At 47.8% G+C, this 16,497-nt stretch overlaps 1 protein-coding gene across 2 annotated transcripts in view; it reads left to right on the plus strand.

The window, feature by feature from the left end:
• Positions 1-16,497, plus strand: part of PPP6C (protein phosphatase 6 catalytic subunit) — a 73,468-nt gene that overhangs the window by 25,534 nt on the left and 31,437 nt on the right. For both annotated transcript variants that reach the window (XM_029614486.1, XM_029614485.1), the window contains exon 3: positions 2,065-2,130. In XM_029614486.1, the coding sequence (XP_029470346.1) occupies positions 2,128-2,130 (3 nt within the window). In that variant the 5' untranslated portion in view covers positions 2,065-2,127. The remainder of the gene's footprint in view (positions 1-2,064; positions 2,131-16,497) is intronic.

Raw genomic sequence — 16,497 nt, forward strand, 5'->3', positions numbered from 1 at the left:
GAGGAAGCATTGCTCAGAGGGAGTGGATGTGCTGGTTCTTCCCTGGCCCTCCGATGTTCTTCTTTACATGTTCCCACTGTGGCCATTGGTGGGGAAGGTTCTTCGGAGAATAGAGCTCCATCGTGGACCAGTCATTCTCGTGACCCTCGAAGGCCGTGGTTCGCGGACCTAGTGACTCTCACTGCGGACGGCCCTCTTCGTCTCTGTCATCTGCCCCATCTCCTGTGTCAGGGTCCCGTATTTTTCAACCAGGTAGATCGGTTTTGTCTAGCGGCATGGCTTTTGAATGGAGACGTTTGAGATGCAGAGGATATAAAGAAGAGGTCATTGCTACCCTCCTTAGGGCTCGTAAGCAGTCAACTTCGCTTACCTATGTCCAGGTCTGGAAGGTTTTTGAAAACGTCTGCGAGGATTTGGACTTTTCCGCTCGTTCCCCTTCTATTGCAGTGATACTCTCTCTTTTCTTCAGCGAGGTTTCTCCATGGATCTTTCGGTCAGCTCCCTGCGTGTTCAGGTCTCGGCGCTTGGTTCCCTCCTGAGTTCCATTGAAGGTCAGCAAGTAGCCTCTCATCCAGATGTTGTTCGTTTTCTTAGAGACGCTAAGCATCTAAAGCCGCCTATCCGGTCTATTTGTCCTTCGTGGAGTTTAAATTTGGTTCTTCGAGCTCTTTGTACGGCTCCGTTCGAACCTCTTCGTCGTGCCGCTCTCGAAGACTTGACTCTCAAGACTGTTTTCCTGATTGCTATCTGTTCAGCCAGGAGAGTGTCCGAACTTCAAGCTCTATCTTGTAGAGACCCTTTTCTTGCGTTTTTCGGACTCTGGCGTCTCTCTCAAGACCGTACCTTCTTTCTTACCTAAGGTTGTTTCGTCTTTTCATATTAACCAGTCCGTTGAACTTCCCACTTTTTCTCCAGAGGATATCGCAGCCTCTGGTGTTGGTGATCTTCGTCATCTAGATCTTAAGCGAGTCTTATTGTGTTATCTTGAGGTCACCAATGATTTTCGTGTCTCTGATCATCTTTTTGTCCTGTGGAGTGGACCCAACAGGGGGAAGCAAGTTTCTAAAGCTACGATCACTCGCTGGTTGAAGGATGCGATTTCCTCTGCTTACATTTGCAAGGGCTGAGCAGTTCCTGAAGGCCTAAAAGCTCATTCTTTGCGTTCTCAAGCAACCTCTTGGGCGGAGTCCCAATCTGTGTCGCCGCAGGAAATTTGTAGGGCGGCTACATGGAAATCCCTTCATACCTTTGCTCGTCACAACCGTCTCGATGTTCAGGCTCCAGCCTTTGGTTCCTTTGGTCGGCAGGTTCTTCGAGCGGGACTATCTGGGTCCCACCCTTTGTAGGGCAGCTTTGGGACATCCCACGGTCTGGACTGATCCTGGTACGTACAGGGAAAGGAAAATTAGTTCTTACCTGATTTTCGTTCCTGTAGTACCAAGGATCAGTCCAGACACCCGCCCGTTCTTTTCTGTCAGCTCGAATCTTTTTCCAGGTATTTTTTGTCTTTTTCCTTCTTATAGGATTTCTTTGATTCCTGCATAGTCTTCCTGGATTTTGCTTATAGGCACCGGAAGCATCGTTACGATGATCAGGGGTAGTTATACAAGAGCGTTTAGTTTACACAGTTCATTCAATTGTACTGTCTGTTGGTTTTAATTACATTTATAGTTATCCTGTTACTTGCTTGATCTTATACCTTTCTGCTTTGACAATGGTTATACTGAGGGTTCCTGGGTGGGTTCCGTCCTTATATGGGCAAGCCTCAGAACTCTGGTCTGTCTCCACCTGCTGGAACGGGGGCTTTACCCACGGTCTGGACTGATTCTTGGTACTACAGGAACGAATATTTTCAGGTAAGAACTAATTTTCCTTTCTGTAGAGCAGTGGCATTGTGCGCCTGCTAGTGCAAAAACATTTTTTTTGGATCCCATGCTCCTTACTGATATTCCCAGGTATGTAGGAAGGAATTTAATATAGTTCTTGATTTGCGTTTATAGTTTTGTGTATATAATTTTTAAAATTACAAGTCAAGAGGTTAACATTTCAACTTTCATGTTTCAGTTTTATGACTTGGGTGAGCTGTTTCGAACTGGAGGTCAGGTTCCTGACACAAATTACATATTTATGGTATGTAAAATAGATGTTCATACATACAGTAACATTTTTATAACTGTGGTTATCTGGGTTTGAAATTCTTTAGTAAACCTCTTACAACTGGCTTATTAAAAAAAAAAACCCCCAACAAACCCCCCCCCCCCCCCCCCCCCAAACTGTGAATCCTGCCTTTACATTCTGGATTGGGTTCTTATAGTTTATTTAAAACAGTTAAGTCTTTTTTTATTACACTATAATATAAATGCATATATCCTCTGTCAACAAGCAGGAATGAATTTGCTGTGACATGTAGGTGATGTCATCCATTGGCACCAAACAAACCTTTCCCTTAGCTAGTAGAGCTTTTGCTTTGCTGAGCATATGTGGGAGCTCCCGCACATGTTTGCCTCATGAGAACCCTCAGTCTTTCTTTCGTCCAAGCACCAGCACAGACATGTAAGTCCTATCAGTATATTTTTCTGTAAAAACTTTCATAATTTTTTCTTAAGTTGCCTTGCTGCTTCACAGCCCTCAAACACTTTTCTGTGCTGTTTATATAAAAAAAAAAAATTTCTTCAGTGTCCATTAAGACGAAAGCCACAGTAAGTGGTTTCAGAGACTGCATTTATGATAGGAGAATATCTATTACTGGTAGACGTTACTTGTACTACCAATGCTTGGGGACGGGATCACAATCGGGCCAACTGTTAAAATTGTGGACAGATGTTACTCTGAATCCAAAGATCAAAGGCCTGGAAAATGGAGGAACTGTGTAAGTCTCCTTAGAAGCTGCAGTCTGTCCTCTTCCCGAAATACAGACTCATCTGCTTCCCTGGGATTAGAGTTGAGCAAGAGCTCCTCCAAAATATCTCCTTTCGACAGAACAGCTGAATCATTTGAGTTGAGTAAACAAAAGGGGCAGGCATTAAAACTGGCTAAAAGACAGGAAACAGAGTAGGGTTAAATGGACAATTTGCTCAGTGGAAGGTAGTGGACAGTGGAGTGCCTCAGGGATCTGTATTGGAACCCGTACTTTTCGATATATTTATAAATGATCTGGAAAGAAATACGACAAGTGAGGTAATCAAATTTTCAGATGATACAAAATTGTTCAGAGTAGTTAAATCACAAGCAGATTGTGATAAATTGCAGGAAGACCTTCTGAGACTGGAAAATTGGGCATCCAAATGGCAGATGAAATTTAATGTGGATAAGTGCAAGTTGATGTATATAAGAGAAAAATAACCTATGCTATAGTTACACAATGTTAGGTACCATATTAGGAGTTACCACCCAAGAAAGAGATCTAGGCATCATATTGGATAACACATTGAAATCATCAGTTCAGTGTGTTGCTGCCGTCAAAAATGCAAACAATGTTGGGAATTATTAGAAAGGGAATAGTGAATAAAACGGAAAATGTCAATGCCTCTTTATTGCTCCATGGTGAGACCACACCTTGAATACTGTGTATAGTTCTGATTGCCGCATCTCAAAAAAGATATAGTTGCGATGGAGAAGGTACAGAGAAAATAGACTAAAATGATAAAGGGAATGGAACAGCTCCCCTATGAGGAAAGACTAAAGAGGTTAGGACTTTTCAGCTTGGAGAAGACAGCTGAGGGGGAATATGATATAGGACTTTAAAATCATGAGATGTCTAGAACAGTGACCAATCCAGGCCATAAGAACCTGGCAAGTACCCAAAAACTGTCTATTCCATGTTACTGTTGCTAGTAATAGTGGCTATTTTGTAAGTCAACTTAATAGCAGGTAATGGACTTCTCCTCCAAGAACTTATCCAATCCTTTTTTTAAACCCAGCTACACTAACTGCACTAACCACATCCTCTGGCAACAAATTCCAGAATTTAATTGTGCAATAAGTGAAAAAGAACTTTCTCCGATTAGTTTTAAATGTGCCACATGCTAACTTCATGGAGTGCCCCCTAGTCTTTCTGTTATCCGAAAGAGTAAATAACCAATTCACATCTACCTGTTCTAGACCTCTCATGATTTTAAACACCTCTATCATATACCCCCCTCTTCTCCAAGCTGAAAAGTGCTAACCTCTTTAGTCTTTCCTCATAGGGAAGCTGTTCCATTCCCTTTATCATTTTGGTCACCCTTCTCTGTAGCTTCTCCATCGCAACTATATCTTTTTTGAGATGCAGCGATCAGAATTGTACACAGTACTGAAGGTGCGGCCTCACCATGGAGCAATAGAGGCATTATGACACTTTCCATTTTATTCACTATTCCCTTTCTAATAATTCCCAACATTGTTTGCTTTTTTTGACGGCAGCAACACACTGAACTGATTATTTCAATGTGTTATCCACTATGATGCCTAGATCTCTTTCTTGGGTGGTAGCTCCTAATATGGTACCTAACATTGTGTAACTATAGCATAGGTTATTTTTCTTTTATATACATCAACTTGCACTTGTCCACATTAAATTTCATCTGCCATTCAATTGGAGAGCAGCAGCCTGATTCCTCTGCCAAGCATACCGGTGGGAGGTCGATTGTGCCACTTTCACAACATGTGGCAATCAATTACAATCGACCAATGGGTGCTAGCAATCATTGCTCAGGGTTACCACCTAAACTTTCTTGCTCTTCCACCGGACTCACCACCTCTGCAAGCAGGGAGAGTGTATCCGACCATTCTGTCCTTCTGGAGCAGGAGGTTTCCCTTCTCCAGTTAAGAGCAATGGAACCCGTCCCTCTCTCGCAGCAAGGCCTAGGGTTCTATTCCCAATGCTTTTTGATCCCCAAAAAATCCGAGGGAGTTCGTCCAATTTTGGATCTACATGCTCTCAACAAGTACCTACAGCGAGAAAAGTTCAAGATGGTAACCTTGGGCTTGCTTCTACCTCTTCTGCAAAGAGGAGACTGGGTCTGCTCTTTGGACCTTCAGGAAGCATACACACACATTGCGATAACTCCATCTCATCGCAAGTACCTCAGGTTTTTAGTAGGCCCAAAGCACTATCAATACCGCGTGCTTCCGTTTGGCCTAGCATCGGCACCACGAGTCTTTACCAAATGTCTTGTAGTTGTCGCAGCTTTTCTCAGGAAAGAAGGTGTTCACGTCTACCCCCATCTCGACGACTAGTTAATCAGGGCTCCAACCCAGCAAGCCGCTCGGTCGTCCCTCAATTTGACCCTACACACTCTAATTTCTCTAGGATTTCTCATCAATTACGAGAAATCCTATTTAGTCCCTTCTCAAAACTTGTCATTCATTGGGGCAGACTTGGACACCTTACAGGCAAAAGCCTTTCTACCTCAACAACAAGCGCTAACTCTTGTGTGTCTCTCTCACCAGTTGCAGTCTCAGCATACAGCAACAGCTCGCCAATTCCTCGTCCTTTTAGGACACATGGCGTCCTCAGGCCATGTCACACCAATGGCCTGCCTGGCCATGAGACTCATGCATTGGACTCTGAGGTCACAATGGATTCAAGCTGTTCAGCCTCTGTCGACCATTGTCCACATCACAGACTCACTCTGTCTCTCACCTGGTGGAAAGATCAGACCAATCTCCTCCAGGGACTGCCCTTTCAAGTGCCAGATCCTCAACTCATCCTCACCACTGCTTCCAACCTCGGGTGGGGAGCCTACGTGGACAATCTACAGACACAAGGGTCTTGGTCTCCCGAGGAAGCCAAACATCAAATAAACTTCCTAGAACTTCGAGCAATGCGATATGCTCTCAGGGCTTTTCAGTAACGCCTATCAAATCACGTCATCCTGATTCAGACGGACAACCAGGTGGCCATGTGGTACATCAACAATCAGGGAGGCACAGGCTCCTTCCTTCTGTGTCAGGAAGCTGCGCAGATTTGGGCGGAAGCCCTATCCCACTCGATGTACCTCAGGGCCACCTACTTGCCAGGAGTGGACAATGTCTTGGCAGACAAACTGAGTCGTGTCTTCCAACCGCACGAGTGGTCTCTCAGCCCCTCGGTAGCGGACTTCATCTTCCAACAATGGGGGTTATGCCCAGACAGACCTCTTTGCGTCTCCTCAGAGCCATAAAGTCGACAATTTCTGCTTCCTCATTCGCAGCGAGCGCTCTCAGCCCAGAGATGCATTCTCCCTCGTGGGCAACCGGTCTGCTCTATGCATTCCCTCCACTTCCTCTTCTTTCGAAGACTCTTGTGAAGCTACGTCAGGACAAGGGAGCCATGATCCTGATAGCACCTCACTGGCCACGCCAAGTGTGGTTTCCCATACTTCAGGATCTCTCCATCCGCAGGCACATTCCCTTGGGAATGGACCCGCATCTGATCACTCAAAACAACGGATGCCTACGCCACCCCAATCTTCAGGCCTTGTCCCTGACGGCATGGAAGTTGAAAGGTTAATCCTTCAATCACTTCACCTTTCAGATTCGGTTTCTCGTGTCCTGATTGCTTCCCGAAAGCCTTCCACAAGAAAATCTTATTCCTATAAATGGAAAAGGTACACATCATGGTGCACTTCTCAGTCCCTTGATCCCTCTTCCTGTCCAATCCCAAGGTTTTTGGACTATTTCTGGCATCTGTCAGTCAGGTCTAAAAACCTCTTCCATTAGAATGCATGTCAGTGCAGTAGCCGCCTTCCATAAAGGTGTCGGGGATGTCCCTATATCAGTACAAACCCTCATAACACGATTTTTAAAGGGCTTGCTCCATATCCAGCCACCTTTACGTCCTCCGGCCCCTTCTTGGGACCTTAACCTGGTTCTTGGTCGGCTCATGAAACCACCATTTGAGCCTCTTCACTTCTGTGACCTAAAATATCTCACATGGAAAGTGATTTTCCTATTAGCTATCACTTCAGCTCGCAGGGTTAGTGAGTTACAGGCCCTAGTTACCTATACACCTTACACTAAACTCCTGCAGGACCGGGCTGTACTCCGCACTCACCCTAAGTTTTTACCCAAGGTAGTTTCGAAGTTCCATCTTCGGCCAGTCTGTCCTGCGTAACTTATTTCCAACGTGATGTACCTACACCCTTTCGCCTGCCCAGTGGGGTTCAGGATTCCATCTACAAAATTCTACCCCAGTTGTTGTGCCTGTTGCACACCATTGGGTACATTTGCTGCATGTTCGGACATCCTCAGGTCGGTACTCACCTATATGTGAGGACTACCATCCTGCTTGTCCTGTGAGAAAGCAAATGTTGCTTACCTGTAACAGGTGTTCTCACAGGACAGCAGGATGTTAGTCCTCACGAAACCCGCCCGCCGCCCCGCGGTGTTGGGTTCGTAACGTTTCGTTATTTTATTTTTGGCACTGCCTGTAGCTTTCAAATAAGACTGAAGGGGGACCCCTGCTGGCTGCAGGGTTAGTGCCATGCTGGGCATGCCCAGTAGGGTCCAGTCAAAGTTCTGGAAACTTTGACAGAAGTTTTCCATGATTGGGCTCCATCCTGATGATGTCACCCATATGTGAGGACTAACATCCTGCTGTCCTGTGAGAACACTTGTTACATGTAAGCAACATTTGCTTTTCTGAAGGAAGTGGGCTCAGATCATGATGTGATTTTACTTCAGCCAAGTTCGATGGCTCAGCAAGTGAGGCATGCTGTCCAGATTCTGGAGTTTACATGATGAAATAGACATTCATGGCCAACAAAGGGGGAAGGATATAAGTTTTCTAGATTTGTGAGTGAGTGACTTGGGGTTTCTGGTTGATATGACCAAATATATGGCAGACTTGAATGTGAAACTTCAAGGAAAGAATCAGCTGGCACACAAATTGTACAAACATGTTACATTAATTGAGAAATTGGAGCTTATTCATTCACAGTTGATTCTGAAGAAAGTTGTACACTTGACAGTGCAACATGAGAAGTACTCAGAATTAGTTGTCATACTGAATGACTTCAAACAAAGGTTCAAGGATTTCAGAAAACATACTGACATGAAGCTACTCAGTAATCCATTTCAAACTGATCCAGACTATACTGATTAAATACCAGATGGAACTCATTGACATTAAGAATGACAGTGACTTGAAGACAGCTTTTACTGAACATGATCTTCTGAGATTCTGCAGTTCTTCTGTTTCACCGCACAGGTTCCCCAATCTGTCACAAGATGCCGAGAAGTTCATTTCTTTTTTTGGTAGCACCTACTGCTGTGAACTGTTTTCAAGAATGAAAAACACAAAAACAGTCACGGTTTTTGCTTACATATGAACATTTAACAGCATCATTGCGTGTTGCAAGCTCTACAGTTGGAGCTGACATAGACTACTTGTGTAAACAAAAGCAGTGTCAGATTTCCCACTGAACGTGATTAGCTTATGACGTTGCATCCTTATGATATAAGATTTTGGTTAACTTTTTAGAATCTAAATTTTAGATTAGACTGGACTACACTGGTCTAAACGTTTTCAAGTTGTAATTTGGTGTGTTTAATAGTGAAATTGTTAATCCGACCCATGAGCTATTCAACAATTGTTCATGTGGGCCCCCCCCCCCCCCCCCGAACCAAATGGTTGGACAACGCTGCACTAGGCTTATGCGATCAATAGGCAGACACACTCTCAGGGACAAGTTAGTCTTCACCTTTTACCAACCCCTATCCTTGTAGGTTGAGCCCATGGGTTTGGGGGCTGGCAGGACTTAGGCGAAGTCCCAAGAAGCAGAGAAAATCCAGTGACAGGCCAAAGGTCTGGGCACGCAGTGTACCAGCAAAGTCTTGATCCAGGCAACAATCAGGGCATGCAGTGTACAGGAAGAAGTCAAAACAGGCAAGGTCCAGAGATAAGCAAAGGTCAGGTGCGAGAAATCAGTCTGAAGAGCGAGGGAAAGGAGAAGATGAGGCAAAGGGAGAGGGACAGGTTCCAGAAGGGAGCTATGCAGGGCAGGAGTTGGAGCAGAGGAACAAGAACTGGAGCATGGAACAGACCATATTTTTAAAAGACCATATTTCCAGAGACACCCTTTCTGGCAATTCCAACTATACTGGATGCTGACTCTGCTTCCTCAACAGCAACAACTTCGGACTCGCACTCAGCAGTGTGAGTGCCATCAACCAAAACACAAGCCCAACCAAAGCTTGGATCAAACCCAGCAATAATCCTCTCCAGTAGGGGACAATTCCCTACCTGGAGGTGTGGCACAAGACACCAAAGATCACTGGGTTCACAAGATTGTGGAGTTGCGATACTGCTTGCGTTTCTCCCAACTTTCAGCAATTCCTCATTTGTTTGGCCTTTAATTGAGATCCATCTCGCTCAAGACAGCTCTGCTTGGAGGTTGTCACTCCTCAAACAGTAGGTAATAGAATCTGTTACTTCCATCATCATGGCCAAGAGTTCTACTCCCATTGCTTCCTTATCCTAAAAAAAATCTGGGAGACTGAGACCTGTCCTGGATTTAAGAAGCCTGACAAGCATGTACTCCCGGAGAAATTCAAAATTAATTCCCTCTACGCAATCCTGCCCTTCATCCAGAAGGGGGAGTGGATGTGTACTCTAGATCTAAAAGATGGTTATGTTTTTAATCCCATCCATCTCTCCAAATGTCATTACCTGTGCCTTATGTGGACTCTCCCCACTTTCAGTACAGAGTTCTTCCCTTCATCCTCTAGGCAGCACATAGGATTTTAACCGAGTGCCAGGCTGTAGTAACATCGTATCTGCAGCATCTGGGCAGCCAAGTCTTCCCTCACCTAGACAACTGGCTTGTGGTGGTGAGCTCCAAAGAAAGTGTAGTAACCTCCCTGCAAAAATCAATACAATTGTTTTGTAATCACTAGAATTCCTAGTTAAAAAAAAATAAACTCTAATTCTCTCCCAGAAAATCAAATTCATTAAAGCATGAAAAGATTCTCTGCAAAAGAAAACTTTTCTTCCCTCAGATCAGGCAAATACTCTCAGATCCCTTGTATACAAACTGGTTGAATACAGATCAGTTAACAGCCAGAGAAGATCTAGTCATTTTGAACTGTAAAGTTTAATTTCTTAGCGAGTAGCAGATGGACTCAGGACCAATGGGTATAGTGTACTCCTGCTAGCAGTTGGAGACAGATCAGATTTCAGTCTGACGTCAGCCCCTAGTACATATACTCCTGCAGGAAGTGCAGCTCTTCAGTATTTTCCATCTCCATAGCAGTTAGGGACTATCTGCACGCTCTCACAGTGTTAGAACCAAATTCAAAGAAGAAAACCAAATTTTAAAGAAGAAACCTACCTGAAGACGAGCCCCGCTCTCCTGCTGTGATACCCTCGGGTCCCTCCCCCAGTTGAGATTCCCGATGTGATTTCCGTGGTCCCTCGGAGGTAAGCCTCGGTCCGGTGGCCGAATCACGGTGAGGACCTAGCCCCCGGTCCTCGGGTGTGGCTGTGAAGGTACTTGCCCTCCCCCCCCCCCCCCCCCCCCCCCCCCAAGACGGAGACCGCCCGGGACGAAACCGGGAAGCGCTGAAGACAAGGTAAGGTAGAAATCTTCTGCTTGAAACCGGTCTCCAAGGATCGAGGAAGAGCACATGTCCCTGGCCGGGACCAGTGCCACCGGGTTGATCCGCCCTAGCAGGGCCAGGCCCCGGCTATTTCCAAGGGTCTACCCACTTGGAGACCCTCCAAGGGGGTCGCCATATTGCCCGCATGCTCGCTGTCGCCATCTTGGCCCTATTTGCCGCGCCGTTCGGCCCGAATAGGCCGAGCCAAAACCGAGCTAGGCGCACAAAGCACTTGGGCGCATAGACTTACACGCACACAAAACCTTGTGTGCATAAGTTGCACACGCATAGCTGGGCACATATATACGGCTGGACGTACAGCTGCGCACACCGGAGCGCATAAGAGTTTACGCGACGACAGCCATGGCACCACCAGAAACAGGGATAAAGGCTCAAGGCCTCTGCCCAGCATGCCACATCAGAGCCGCACAAAGCGAGGAGGCCAATGCCCTGTGCACACAGTGTGAGGAGGCCCTGGGAGATCCAGTTCAGGGCCAGTCCCACCCAGGGCCGAGTACTAGCTCCTCAGGGAGTACCCCGGACCTAGCAGATCCCAGTGGGACCTCCCCAAAGAGGGGGACCCCCAGGGAACCAGCGCCCCTCAGCTTAGATCCAGCATCTATCTCATGGGTGGAGTTCTTGAAGGGGATTCACGCATTTGTTCAAATACAAACTGAACCTCCAGCTGGTCAGCCACATGCTCCGCTGGAGGACCCTCAGGCCCCAGGTCCTTCAAGGCCCAGGCACAGGCTTCCACTGCCCAGAAGCCTCACCTATGGGGTCTCGGATATCTCTGAAGAGGAAGCTGAGCCTCTAGAAGAGGGGGTTCTCCCCCCGGGGACAGAACCTCACTGAACCATGAGACGCTTCTTCACAAAGGACGAGCTCCCTGACCTGGTCACCCAATGTCTGACGGAGCTTGCTATCCCAGGCCCAGGTACTTCGGGGGAACCTAAACCAAACCCCCTGCTGGAGGGTCTTCGTCAGACCTCTCGCCATTTTCCCCTGTTACAAGCGGCACAACAGCTGATTGACCTGGAATGGAACGCCCTGGAGTCCACATTCAAAGGGGGACGAGCTTTGGCAGTCATGTACCCCCTGGACCCGGCGACCAAAGATCTTCTTGCATGCCCAAGAGTTGATGCCATGGTCTGCGCGGTCTCTAAGTGCACCACTATCCCAGTAGAGGGAGGAGCAGCGCTCAAGGATGCACACGACCGGCGTCTGGAATCCATCCTCAAACAGTCATTTGATGTAGCCGCTATGTCTCTACAAATTGCGGCCTGCTGCACAGTGGTGACACGTGCCTGCTTATCCCAAAACAGGAACAACACCCTGGGAGAAGACATGGAACCAGCAGTATCATTCCTCGTGGAAGCCGCCTCCAACCTAGTGCGTACAGCGGCCAGAGGAGTGTCATCTGCGGTGGCAGCCAGAAGGCAGCTCTGGCTCCGAAGCTGGTTGGCCGACGCATCTTCCAAAACGCACCTCACAAGGACGCCCTACAAAGGATCCCTCCTGTTTGGCAGCGAACTAGAGAAATTAGCCGACAAATGGGGCAAGTCCCCAGTGCCGCACCTGCCGGAGGATAAAACGAAGAGAAACCAGCAACTCTTCCCAAGGCCCTCCAGTGGCAGAAGTTCACAGCGCTTCAATCCTTACAGGAACAACTATCAAGCGCCCCGCCCTATGAGCAGGAACCAGTCCTTTCGGAACAAGCACAACAAGAGGGGTACCAGCTCGGGTACAGGCCCCAGCCGCACCCCACAATGAGATTCAGCCGACCCGTCCAAGGGAAGAAGCCATAGGGGGCAGACTAGCCCTATTCTATCGCAGGTGGGTTGAGATAACTTTGGAGAAGTGGGTCCTAGCCATCATTCGGGAGGGGTAGTACCTGGATTTTCTACGTACCCCTCCGGACAAGTTCGTGGAGTCCCCCTGCCATGACTTCTTCAAGAGGGTGGCAGTGGAAGCTACACTGTCCAGACTACTGGCCCTCGAGGCCATAACCCCAGTGCCTCCACAAGAAATAAATACTGGACATTATTCATCTATTTTATCGTCCCCAAGAAAGAAGGAACATTCAGACACATCCTGGACCTCAAGTCTGTCAACCGCCACCTGAGGATTCCCCGCTTCTGCATGGAAACCCTGCGATCCATAATAAGGGCGATACAACCGGGAGAGTTTCTCACATCCCTGGATCTTTTGGAGGCCTACCTACACATCCCAATTCATCAGGAACACCAGCGCTACTTACGCTTCAAAGTCCTGAACGTCACTACCAGTTCCGGGCACTACCTTTCAGGCTAGCCACAGCACCCCAGACGTTCACCAAGGTAATAGTAGTGGTGGCGGCAACACTGATGAAGGAAGGAATCCTCGTCCACCCTTACCTAGATGACTGGCTGATCAGGGCAAAGTCACCAGAGGAAAGCCACCAAGCAACCAGTAGAGTCATATCTCTACTGGAGAGCCTAGGATGGGTGGTGAACACAAACAAAAGTTTCCTACAACCCTCACAGTCTCTGGATTACCTAGGAGTCCAATTCGACACCAAAGAAGACAAGGTCAGCCTGACCCCCACAAGGAGATTAAAACTGTGGAACCGGCTACAGACCTTGCTGAACGATCCTCATCCCACAGCATGAGATTACCTGCAAGTCCTCGGGCTGATGGCATCCACACTGGACGTTGTGCCATGGGCGCGAGCCCACATGAAGCCCCTAGAGCGCTCATGTCTATCACGGTGGAGCCCATGGTCCTAGAACTACACCGTACGTCTATCGCTCCCGGGCCGAGTGAGGAACCAGCTACAGTGGTGTCTGCAGGCCAACTACATGAGCTGAGGATCAAGACTATCCTCTCCAACCTGGACCCTACTCACCACAGATGCCAGTCTAAGAGGATGGGGAGCTCACTGCGAGGAGTTAACCGCCCAAGGGCAGTGGAACGCAGAAGAGGCGGGATGGAACATCAATCGCCTAGAAGCGCGGGCAGTCAGACTAGCCTGTCTGCGGTTCGCTCACAGACTTCGAGTCAAAGTGGTCAGAGTAATGTCAGACAACACCACAACAGTGGCCTACATCAACCGACAGGGGGGAACCAGAAGCCAACAAGTGTCCCTAGAAATAGACCCCCTGATGGCATGGGCGGAAGCAAATCTCCAGGAGATCTCAGCCGTCCACATCGCCGGGAAAGACAACATCACGGCGGGCTTCCTCAGCAGGGACAGTCTAGACCCAGGAGCATGGAGGCTGTCGTCCGCAGCCTTCCAAATGATAGTGAATCGGTGGGGGACATCAGACATGGACCTTCTGGCAAACAGATCCAATGCCAAAGTGTCCAGATACCTCAGCCGCAGGCGGGAACCGCAGTCCCAAGGGATCGATGCCCTGGTACAGACCTGGCCACCGGGGACCCTGCTTTATGCCTTCCCGCCATGGCCCCTATTGGGCGCAATCATTCACAAGATACAGCTACACAGGGGGCTAGTTCTTCTGGTGGCTCCGGATTGGCCAAGAAGACCTTGGTACGCAGACATGAGAAGGCTGCTGGCAGGGAACCCCCCTATCCCTGCCTCCACACAGGGACATGCTACAACAAGGTCCGATCCTCCATGAGGACCCAGCTCAATTCTCTCTTACAGTCTGGCCCTTGAGAGGGCCTGCCTGAGAGAGAGCGGATACTCAGGGGCTGTAATCGACACCCTCCTCCGAGCACGTAAGTTCTCCACATCGTTAACGTACATAAGGATTTGGAGAGTATTTGAAGTCTGGTGCGAAGACCACAACATCAAGCCACGCTCATTTAAAGTTCCCATGATCCTGAAATTCCTACAGAACGGACTACAGAAGGAGCTGTCCCTCAACTCAATTGAGGTACAGGTGGCCGCACTGTCATGTTACGGCTCCAAAAGCGAGGGCGACAGCATAGCCTCTCACCCGGACGTGTCACGCTTCCTAAAAGGAGTCAAACACATTCGTCCACCACTAAAGTGGCCGGTACCTCTGTGGAATCTCACTCGTCTTGGATTTCCTAGCGGGAACCGCCTTCAGACCTCTCAGGACTGTCCCTCTGCCTGTTTACCTTAAAGATGGTGTTCTTGCTTGCAGTTTGTTCAGCCTGCCGCATATCGGAACTACAAGCACTGTCCTGCCGTGAGCCATTCCTCAGGTTCACCCCGGGAGCCATTCAACTACTCACGGTTCCCTCCTTCCTCCCCAAAGTGGTCTCACACTTCCACCTTAACCAGGCAATCTCGCTACCAACGATGGATGGCTTAAAGAATTCGAAAGAAGCCTGTAGTCTACGCCACCTCAATATCAGCAGACTCCTATCCAGATACCTGGAAATGTCAGAACCTGTACGAAAAACTGACCACCTTTTCGTCCTTCACAGCGGAAAGAGACAAGGGGAAGCGGCTTCGTGGGCAAGCATTGCCCACTGGATCAAGGAAGTCATCAAGGCGGCCTATGTAGAAGCTGGCAAGCCACCACCTCTACAGGTCAAGGCCCATTCTACCAGAACCCAGGCAGTATCCTGGGCAGAAACTAGAATGCTGTCGCCTGCCGAGATCTGCAAGGCGGCTACATGGTCCTCCATCCATACCTTCTCCAGATTCTACTGTCTGGATGTTCAGGCTTGTGAGGGACACGGCATTTGCAAGGACAATTCTAAGTGGGTCACGGGCAGCCTCCCACTCGGTTCGGGAGTAGCTTTTATACATCCATTGGTCCTGAGTCCATCTACTACATGCTAGGAAATGGAGAAATTACTTACCTGATAATTTTGTTTTCCTTAGTGTAGACAGATGGACCCAGCATCCCACCCTTGGCTGCAGTTACGCATGGTCTTTCAAATGATTCAAGGGTAAGCCACGTTTTCATTTACGTAGGGCATAAGAACATAAGAAATTACCATGCTGGGTCAGACCAAGGGTCCATCAAGCCCAGCATCCTGTTTCCAACAGAGGCCAAAACCAGGCCACAAGAACCTGGCAATTACCCACCCTGCCAGGTGTCGACGCTTTCCGGTTGAGTGCACTGGCGGTCTCCAGCTATAGTCAAATCAACCAGTTCAAGTTAATCAAGTTTTAATGTTTAAATTATGAAGTTATTCAGGTTAATCAAATTAAGTTAATCAGTCAGTCACAAATATATACACAATGCTTTTCAAGGAGAATACTGAAGAGCTGCACTTCCTGCAGGGGTATATGTACTAGGGGCTGACGTCAGATTGAAATCTGATCAGTCTCCAACTGCTAGCAGGAGTACCCTATACCCATTGGTCCTGAGTCCATCTGTCTACACTAAGGAAAACGAAATTATCAGGTAAGTAATTTCTCCATTAACCTGCCTTGACATATGGCTCCTGCAGTTGCATCTCTGCTCCCAGTGAGATCAGCTCACTCAATCTCTGGTTCATGGATCTAGTACAGCTGTTCAGCAGGCCGCCTCCAATCTCTCTCGAGTCAGACCCATCCTTATTCACTCCATAAGAGGGACATCTCTTTCATCCAAACCTCCTCTCCATCAGTGTGGATGTTTAGCAGGTAATGATCACCGCACTATCTTTTACCAGAGAAAATCAACTAGAAGAGCCTATGGTTTACAATTGAAAAGGTCCTCTACATGCTGTCAATGCAATCCCTTGGATCTGTTTGCATACTAACCCAAAGAATTCTGAGGTATTTGCTCTCCTTCTGCTTCAGGACGTAACACCTCATCAATAAGAGTGCATCTTAATGCCATAGCAGCTTACCAGATTCAAATCAAGGGTAAGCCTATTTCCACGCTTCCTTTACTTTCCAAAATAAAGGCTTGTGGCATACTAAACCTCCAGTTGTGAATCCACCTGTTCCCTTGGCCCTAAACATGGTTCTGGCACAACTGGATTCTGCCTCTCAAGCTTCTAACATGGAAAATAATATTCCTT

The sequence above is a fragment of the Rhinatrema bivittatum genome, chromosome 8 (assembly GCF_901001135.1).
Source record: "Rhinatrema bivittatum chromosome 8, aRhiBiv1.1, whole genome shotgun sequence".
NCBI lineage: Eukaryota > Metazoa > Chordata > Amphibia > Gymnophiona > Rhinatrematidae > Rhinatrema > Rhinatrema bivittatum.